The sequence below is a fragment of the Elephantulus edwardii genome, unplaced genomic scaffold, assembly GCF_000299155.1.
Source record: "Elephantulus edwardii isolate Elephantulus edwardi_28Jun2011 unplaced genomic scaffold, EleEdw1.0 scaffold00166, whole genome shotgun sequence".
Lineage (NCBI taxonomy): Eukaryota > Metazoa > Chordata > Mammalia > Macroscelidea > Macroscelididae > Elephantulus > Elephantulus edwardii.
In genome coordinates this window covers 6,648,027-6,658,037 of record NW_006399916.1, presented here as the reverse complement: position 1 = coordinate 6,658,037, position 10,011 = coordinate 6,648,027, and the positions used below count along the sequence as shown (strand labels likewise).

General features: G+C 45.5%; 1 protein-coding gene across 1 annotated transcript; it reads left to right on the top strand.

Annotated features, from left to right (window-relative positions):
- Positions 1-3,525: 3,525 nt before the first annotated feature.
- On the top strand, positions 3,526-7,845 carry LOC102865979 (uncharacterized protein C1orf31 homolog). Its single transcript, XM_006895396.1, has 2 exons — positions 3,526-3,669; positions 7,735-7,845. Exons 1-2 carry the CDS (start codon positions 3,526-3,528, stop codon positions 7,843-7,845), a joined length of 255 nt encoding a protein of 84 aa, XP_006895458.1.
- The last annotated feature ends 2,166 nt before the right edge of the window (positions 7,846-10,011 follow it).

Below are 10,011 nucleotides of genomic sequence, written 5' to 3'. Positions count from 1 at the left end.
CCAGGCCACGGTCTTTTCATTCACCTGATTTACATGTGAGAGCAGGAAAATTAATAACATTGACAGAAGAATTGATGCCCTTAAGCTGTGATGTTAGAGAAGAATACACAATACCCCATGGACTGCAAAAAGAACACATATGTTCTTGGAATAAATGCAGCCAGTGTGCTCCTTGGAGGAAATGATGGCAAACCTTCATCTCTCATACTTCAGACATACTTTTTAATGACGGCTTTCTTCATGCATGTCCTCCCACAACTCATCCTTATAGTTTCTGCCATGCCAGGTGAGTCTGTTCCTTGGAAATGGCATCACGCTTGGAAGATGAATAAAAGATCCGCAACGAGATAGAATGATATAGTGACTGCAGCAATGGGCTCAAGTATGTCAGAGATGAAGAGAATGGCACAGAACAGGACAGGCTTCAGCTCTGTTGTTCAGATGGTCGCTATGAGTCATACCAGACTTGACAGCATCTAAGAACAACTACTAACTGACTATAACTGTGATATACACAGGTGGAAGGGTAACAGGTCAGGTGAACCGCAGTCAAACTCGAATTGCCAGAACAGTCATGGCCACTCCATCAATTCTCAGACTTCAGTCAGTTCACAGAATCACAGTGCCTTGATTGCAGAGGTGGTTGTGTCCTCTTGTCAAGATGATCTAATTAATCACTCTCCCAGCCTTCTCCAAAGGCATCTCCGCACAGCCTTTTAGGAGTGTGACTGTTTCCTAGGGAAAGGGAATAAATACTTTTCTAGAATTATTGGACACTGGCTCTGAATTAACATTAACTCCAGGAGACTCAAAATGTCACTGTAGCCCAGCAGTCAGAGTATAGGTAGACATGTTGTTATGTGCCATCGAGTCGTTTGTGACTCATAGCGACCCTATGTACAACAGCCCTAAACCCTGCTCTATGGATTCTTAGCTCAGGCCCACTTCACAGGGGGTGAATAGACATATTCAACAACTGGCAGAATCTCATTATAATACCCAACATGTAGGTAAGGGATGTAAGAAAAGCCAGGTGGGAACCCTTAGAACTGTCCCTCCCAAGAAAGACAGTAAGCCAAAGCTGTAAAAATTAGTTCCACAACCAAGACTTGAAGGATATTGGGATGCTGATTTCTACCATATCCCCACTGCCATGTCTACTTGTCTTGTGCCCCTCTGCTCCAATCATAGTCCCCTGGGAGGAAGATGGGCAGTCTCCTCCTGTGGAGTGACAGCTTAGGCAGCCCTCTGCAGGGTCAGTTACAGGACTCAATGGTAATAAGGAGAGAATGGATTCCTATAACTGCACTGTGGTCAGAAAATGTGATGAATCGTTGAAACCATTAAAATTCTGGAAAGTTGCTTATAGTCAATTGTGGTAGTTTGTTACATCAGCTTTAAACAAAATACATTGTGGTTGTTTGGTGTACATGAATTAGGCCAAATTTGTCAATCATGTTTAGATCTACTTCCTAATTTATTTGCTTTTCTTTGCTAAGAAAGGCCTATTAAAATCATTGAACGAACGATGTCTCTCCAGTTTTGCTTCATGTATTTTGAGGTTATGTCATTACTACAGAGTCGGAATCCACTCGCAGCTGACCCTCCAGCAGATTTCCAGAGGCTGTAAATGACAAGGGAGGAGATACAGCACCGAGGGAAAAACTGCAACTTGAGTCAGCCAAGCACTCCGAACTTCAGGTGGAAACTCTATGGGTATCAAAAGGATGACGACGGACAGACCATTACCCATACATGTGCTTATTTGACCAGTCTGTACTACCATAGGATCCAGTGCACTGATCCTAACAAACACATCTAAATTATCGCACAAACCACATCTCAGCAGACAGGAGCTCTGTGTTCATATCCTCCTCTAACTGTTGTTAGGTACCATCGCATCAACAACTCACAGCGAACCTGCGAACAAAAGATCTGATCTGCCCTTTCGTGTGCCATCCTCATCCTACTATACTCGAGCCCACTGTTACAGTCACTGCATCAATCCATCTTGTTGAGGGTCTTCCTCTCTTTCGCTGACCCTCCACCTTCCTCGGCATGATGTCTTTTTCGAAGGACTGGCCCTCCTGACAACGTGCCCAGAGTATGGGAAACCATGTTTCACCATCTTTGCCTACAATGAGCACTCCGGTTGCACGTCCTCCGAGACGGATTGGTCTGTTCTTTTCAGTCCAGCGCTCTCGTCCACAGATCAAAAGCATCGCTGCTTGCAGGGTTCATGCTAGTGATGCTGGGAAGCGGCCCTGGCGGCGCTTTAACCCACCAGGCTTCGCTCTTCTGAAACCCAGGGAGCAGGAAGCCCGCAAACGCCCACCTCCAGAGCACGCGCACCCGCCTGCCCGTACAAAACACCCGGAGCGGGTTCGCGGCCGTCCCGAGGGACCAGGGCCTCACACAGGGCCGCAGCCGGGACCAGAGCGCCGGGCAACATGTGCTCCGATGAGCGCCTGGCAAGTACTGAACTCCCTACTCAACTTGGCCGCGAGCCAGCGCCCACCAGAACCCAATGCACAGGTGAACGTTGATGCCGGAAGTCTCCCGCCAGGTGCGCGCAGGCGCCGGAAGTCCCGCCCCTCCCGGAAGAGCGACGACGGCGGCCCTTTTAGGCCAGAAGGCACCCGGCGGGCGGTCAGAAGTCGAGTCTTATGCCGATAAGTGAGTAGCGCTCCGCAGTTTCCGGGGTTTTGGATGGCGTGACTTTTGGGCGCCCAGGGCATGGTGCATGGTTTCTCGTGGCGGCGTGGGGAAGTCACCCTTTATGACCCCTGGTTCCCGGAGGACATGGGGGTGTGGCTTGTTCAGTACAACGTCAGCCCATTGCAGGGAAGCTACTTAACGGGAAGGGACTCCCTAAGTGACAGCCTGTGAGCCCCTCTCTGCGGGTCAGAGGGCGCCTGGGGACGAGTCCTCAGAACCCGGGGTCCGAGCGGGGCCAGATAGTGGCCAGCAAGGCGACATGCCCCCCTGCACGTGAATCTCCGGGGCCCTCCGCCTGGCTGCCTGTCCGAACCTGGGGCTTCTAGCAAAATGCTACTCGGACCCACTCACAGGGCGCCAGTTCAGGGTCGAGGCCAGGTTAGGGCCCAGTGACCCTGTTATAATCAAGGCTGCAGAGTCTCTAGGTTTTGGGGGGACAAGGGAAAGAATAATTCTAAAATTGTGTCTAAAACAAGTCTTCTTGAAGCAAACCCAAGGAATAATTTCTTGTTAAATAGGTGAAAACGTATTTATTAAAAAATATAGTAATAGGGAATGCCAGTGTTTTTTTTTTCTTTACTTACCTTTCAAGTTCCATGTTAATGTCAGTAGCTCTTTCCCAAGTGCTAATCCAAAGGCATGTGGTTTCAATGTGCCAGGCACATTAGAATGGGCAGTCTCTGCCTGTGCAGTTTACAGCCTCTGAAAAGCCACTGAAGGATCAGCTATGTGTCGGGTTCTTGAGTAGATGACAGTTGTTAATGTCAATTGTCAACTGTGTTGTCAAACATTTTGACCCCAGGAGGAATGGCAGCCCCATCGATGAAGGAGAGGCAGGCTTGCTGGGGAGCCCGAGATGAGTATTGGAAGTGTTTAGATGAGCATCCTGAGGATGCCTCTCAGTGTAAGAAGCTCCGAAGCTCCTTCGAATCCAGCTGCCCCCAACAGTGGGTAAGTAACCTAATGCTGGCTGTGATGTTCTCTGCTGAACACAGTGTGTGCTGTTCTAGGCATGCTGTCAAAATTTGAGGAGACAATCTAATCTTGTAATCTTGTTATGTGCCGTTGAGTCGCTTGCGACTCATAGCGACCCTATGTACAACAGCCCTAAACTCCGCTCTCTCCTGTGCCAATCGCACTGCCTCTGACAGTGCACAGGGAGCATCCTGATTGCCCCATCACTGAATCAATCCACCTCATAGAGGGCCTTCCTCTCCTATGCTGTCCCTCCACCCTCCCAAGCATGATGTCCCTCTCTAAGGACCGGTCTCTCCTCACAACATGTCCAAAGTATGTTAGCTGGAGCCTCAGAATCCTTGCCTCCAAGGAGCCACCCGGTTTAACCCTTTCCAGGACAAATCTGTTCGTTTTCCTAGCAGTCCCTGGTATTCTCAATACTCTTCTCCAGCACCACAGCTCAAAGGCATCAATTCTCCTTCTATCCTCCTTGGTCATTGTCCAACTCTCTGATGCATAGCAAGTGATTGCAAAGACCATGGCCTGTATCAGACGCACCTTAGTCTCCAGAGAGACATCATTGCTCTTCAGTACTTTGGAGAGGTCCCTAACAGCAGACTTTCCCATGGCAATGCGCCTTTTAATTTCCTGTCTGCTGGTGCCCAGACTGTTCACTATGGAGCCAAGCAAACTAAAGCTGTGTACAATCTCAATCTCTTCACCATCCATCCTGATACTGCCAATTGGTCCAGTGGTGAGAATCTTTGTCTTCTTGACATTGAGCCTCAATCCATATTGTAGGCTGCAGTCCTTGACACTCTGCAGCAGGTGCTTCAGGTCCTCCTCAGTTTCAGCAAGCAGGGTTGTGTCATCTGCATAAAGCAGATTGTTGATAAATCGTCCACCAATCTTGACCCATTTCTCCTCATAGAGCCCAGCCTCCCGGATAATCTGTTCTGCATATAGGTTGAAAAGGTATGGAGATAGGATGCATCCCTGGCGTACGCCCTTCCCAATTTTGAACCATGCAGTGTTCCCTTGCTCTGTTCTGACGACTGCCTGCTGGTCCAAGTATAAGTTCCGGCAGGCCGCTCAGAGGAGGGGTTAGGCATCTTGTAATCTAGAGTTGTTTTATGTACTTATATTGGTAGACATCTGGTAAATATCATCTGACAAAGAGATCACTGGGGACAAAAGCAAAAGTGAAACAATGCTTCCAACCCACAGATTTCTCTAGGATTGTGTGAAGGGACAGCACTTCAGTACTGCTGTAACAAATGCTACAAGGGTGGAGATCTAATAAACAGAGGTTTTACTCTCTTGCTATTTGTTGTACTTTACATAGCTGACTCTCCTACAGGTTATTAGAGGCATAAAAGGAAACTGTCCACTCAGAGCAGCTTGTGGATTCAGACTGTGTGCCTTCAGGATTACAGCACCGCTTATTACCACTAGAGCTCCATCGAGCCCTTAAGTGGCAAAAATCCTGCATTTTGGGTGCTGGATGTGTTAGCTCTGGGGAAGTTCCCTGTCTCTGTATTTATTCTTGGTTCCTTATCTTAAAGTAGTGCTTATCTTCTGTGCTTCCTTGACTCTGAACTGCCCTTGTACAATAGCTTTAAAACATGCCATGGCAAAGAAAGCTCTACTCCCAGACAGAATTATGTCCCAAAGGTAGAAAACAAAAACAAAAGGTTTGCTGTAGTTGATAGGTGCCCTCCAGTCAAGTGACCCTGTGAAACCTGCCCTATCCTGCAGTCACTGTGTCAATCCATCTTATTGATGGTCTTCTTGACATTGAGCCTCAATCCATATTGTAGGCTGCAGTCCTTGACACTCTGCAGCAGGTGCTTCAGGTCCTCCTCAGTTTCAGCAAGCAGGGTTGTGTCATCTGCATAAAGCAGATTGTTGATAAATCGTCCACCAATCTTGACCCATTTCCTCTCCAAGGAATAGCCCCTCCTAACAACATGCCCAAAGTACAATTTCTCTAAGACGTATTTCTTGTCTGTTATTTTGGCTGTCCATGGGATGTTCAGTACTCTTCTCCAACACAACTGAAAAGCATCATTTCTTCTCTCATCCTTTTTCACTGTCCAGCTCTCAGATGCAGAGCAGGCAATTGAAGAGACCACCTTAGTCTTTAAACTGACTTCATTTTCCCTAGTAATTTGGACATGACCTTGACTTCAGACTTACCCACAGCAACACATCTTTTGATTTCTTGAATGCTTGTGGCAAGTGTTGATTGTGGATCCAAGTTAAGACAACATAAATCATTGACAATTTCAATCTTTCTTCCATCTCTATTGATGTTGCTTATCAGGCCGGTAGATAGTGAGGATGTTGTTCCTCTTGTTGTCAATAGGGATTACAATAAAAGTTTAGGATTTAAATAAAAGTTTCGGAGACACAATTCAATCCGTAACAGGCAATACTGAAGCTTTGGTAGGGAGCTCTGGTGGCCTAGTGGATAGGGACTAGTGCTGCCTATCACTGAGGGAGAAAGATGGGCAGTCTCCTCCCATGTGATTAACTGAAAACCACAGGAGGGTCAGATATGGGTTGGATCCAACTCTGCAGTACCCAACCATCACAACAACCAAAACCTAGAAGGTCATTGTGAGTCAGTTCCAACTCAAGGCACTGAGTTGAGTTAAAGAGCTGTCCAGGAGTCTTGCTGGCTTGATGGGTAGAGCACTCAGCTGTGCACCAGGAGGTTGGCAGTTCATTCGATAGATGGTCGAATGGGGAACAGTTGCCCTGCAAACCCACAGGCAAGTGGTTCCTATCTCTCAGCTATGCCATGGGAGAAAGTCTCCTCATTCAATTATAGCCCCTGAAAACCCACTGGAGGGTCAGCTCCAACTCAGCAGTACTGAACAAGAACAGCTGGTGGCCTAGTGGTAAGGAGTTGTTCTGCAAACCCAAAAAGCACTCTGTTGGAGTCCACCAGCTGCCCTGAGGGAGGAGTACAGGCAATCTCCCTTGTGATTTACAGCATCAGAAAACCACTGGGAAGTCAGTTGGGAGCCGACTCGACAGCAGTGAGCTGGTTGTTTATCTCTGGGGGCCTTAGAGATGTGGTTGCGGGAACATGGTTCCTCAGTGAGTAAGAAGATAGCTGTCACTGTGAGGAGGCCTGTATGACACACCACAGCTGCAGTCCCTGGGAGAAACATTTGTCATCCTAGCTTTGCAAAACAGCAGGGAAAACTTTTGACGTTCTCAGTCCAAACTCATTCTCATGGGCCACTGACAAAGTTAGTCGTTCAGTCCTTTTGTTGTGCACCAGAGTTGGAACCAACCCATAGCTGACCCTCCGGCGGGTTTTACAGAGGCAGTTAATCACATAGGAGAATGCTCGTCCTTCGCCCACTCAATCCTTTTAAAGCTCTTAATAAAACAAAACTAGACTTGCTGTTCTTTTCTACTGACTGTGAACGCTGGCAGCCCGCTTTCGCCGCCTCTGCGCAAGAGCTCATGTGCAGAGGTGCCAACGGCTGTTAGGGTCGGCACTGGTGCATCTTCTTTGGTCTGCCTTTTCTGCTTTTAGTATTTTTATGATTTTACTTATTTCCCTAATCATATTCCCTATGAAAGGAGAACAGAAATAAAAATAGTAAGACAAAATGCCCAACTTGCTGCTTCTTAAAACTTTAAAAATATTATAAATTAAAGAATATTCATTTATCTAAGAGATCTATGCAGCCCATAGTTTCCCAGGTTTTCCAGGCTTAAGCCGGTGGATGTTTCTTGGTGCAGGATACAACAGGGTTCACATCTGTTGAACTTAATTGATGGCACCTAACAACCACCACCTAGTTCTTGAGAAGGTTCACAGGTTGTGTCATATTTTCAGCAGGATCTGTAAGCTAAGAAGAGGCAGCACTCATTGGTCTGTTTGCTCCTGTGGACACGCATCCACATCAAGCAGACTGAACAAAATGAGTCTGATAAAAATTAAGCTGCTTAGCCAGTCTGCATTTAGTGATGTGCTCTGCTAATCCCAGCTGCATGACTTGTTCTTATTTCAGAACATCTTGTTTTCCTCAACAGATAAAATATTTCGAAAGAAGAAGAGACTACTTAAAATTCAAAGAAAAATTTGAAGCAGGGCAATTCCAGCCTTTAGATCCACAGACTTCAAAAACAAGGGCAAATTCCTGAACTTTTCACGAGCTTGTAACTTTTCTCCATGGACATTCACAGAGCTTTACCAGCCTCGGCACAACAGTGAATATCAATACTGTGTGAATCATGAAACGATGTCAGAGCTTGCCCCCTGCGCATGACTCTAAATAGCCAAAAATGAACAAGATCCAGTCACGCAGGCCACCAGGCACTGAAATAAAATGGTGTAAAATATACTTCATTTGGTGAGAAACCTTATTTTAACAAAAATGAAAGTGTATTATAACAACACTGTTTTGTTGTTCGAAGATGGGTTGTGGGCAAATACAACAGATAAGTTGTTGTTGTTAGGTGCTATTGAATTGAATACGATTCATAGTGACCCTGTGAACAGCAGCTCTGAACCATCCTAGCCTATGGCATCCTCACACTCGAACCCTTTGCAACATATAGGCAGATGCTTTAAAAAGCTCCAAGTTATCATCTTATGTTCCTGGGAACACAAAAACTTGGAACCTAAACTATATAAGGCGCATAATAAGCACACACGCATGTGTGTAAATGTGTATATACTCCACGTTGAGGAAATGAATGCTTTTCCCTCACCTAGGTAACAAGGATGTGCCTTGTTGCTCCTATTCATCAGTGCACCTGGAGGCCCCAACCCACGCAATAATGCAACAAAGACTGGAAAACATGTAAGTGAGAAAGGAAGAAAAAAAGATCAGGGGTACTTGGGGACAATTGTTCTCTTCATAGCAAATCCCAAATAACTGATAGAAAAGCTCCTTGAACTAGTAACTCAGTTTTAGAAAGCTTGCAGGATGCAAGGACATGATACAAAACATAATTGAAAATAAAAAACAAAACCCCAACCATAAACAAAACAAAATTGTACTCCTATATTAGTAGTGAGCAACAGGAATTTGAATATTAATACCAAAGGGGGAAAAAATACTGAGATTTAAGTCTGACACTACAGAATCCAAGTGTCAAGAATATGGAGTTGTTAACTCGAGTATGACGCAGTGACCCTGTGAATAGCAGACCGAGCCAGCCTTACCATCTCTGACACACCTGGGCCCACTGCTGCAGTCATTGTGTCAATCAATCTGGTCGGGGGTCTTCCTCTCCTCTGCTGACCCTACACTTTTCCAAGCAGGATGTCACTTGCCAAGGAATAGTTTCTCCTAGCAGCAAGTCCAAAGTATGAAAGACTAAGCTTTGCCATTCTTGCCTCCAGGAGTACCTGGGTGCACATTTTCTAAGACACACGTGTTTGTTCTTTTGGCAGTCCAGGGGATGTTCAGTATTCTCCTCCAGGACCACAACTCGAAGGCATCACTTCTGTCATCCATAGTCACTGTCCAGCTCTCAAGATGCACAGCAAGTGACTGAAAAGATTATGGTTTGAATCAGGTGCACCTTAGTGTTCAAACAAAACACTTGAAATCAAAGATCTGGTTAACTGGAGTTATCGTATTCATAGAGGAGAACACTGAACATTGTTGATTTTATGAAAATCCCACCAAAATCTCAGCACGCTTTTTTGTAGATGTTGGGAAGTTGATTTGAAAATTTATACAGAAAGGTCTCCCTAGTAATTTAGAGGTTCTTGACTGCACACTTTCCCAGTGCACTAAGTCTCCTGATCTCCTGAGTGTTGGTACCAAGTGTATTGACTGTAGATCCAAGTAAGATGAAGACTTTGGCAGTTTTCAGCCTTTTCTCCATGGATCATCACATTGCCTAGCAGTCCAGTGGTGAGAACTTCTGTCTTCTGATACTGAGATGCAATCCATATGAAAGGCTGCAGTGTTGGATTTTCTGCAGCAAGTGTTTCAAGTCCTCCCTACTGCAGCAAGTAAGGCCATGTGTGTCATGTGCATAACAAAGGTTACGGTTTCTTCCTAGAAGCTAGCTTCTAGAATAATTTTTTTATGCAGATTGAATAGGTATGAAGATACAGCCCTGATGCACTCCCTTCTTAATTTTAAACCATATAGTGTTTTGTTGATCTGTTTGTACAACAGCTTCTTGGTTTAGGTACAGATTTCACATGAACACAATTAAGTGCTTTGGGATTCCCATTCTTTTTTTTTTTCTTCTATAATTATATTTTATTAATTTTCATAAACATTTACAGAGATTTTGGGTTTCCATTCATTCATTGTTGCACTATTCTCTCTACCCTCCTCCCAG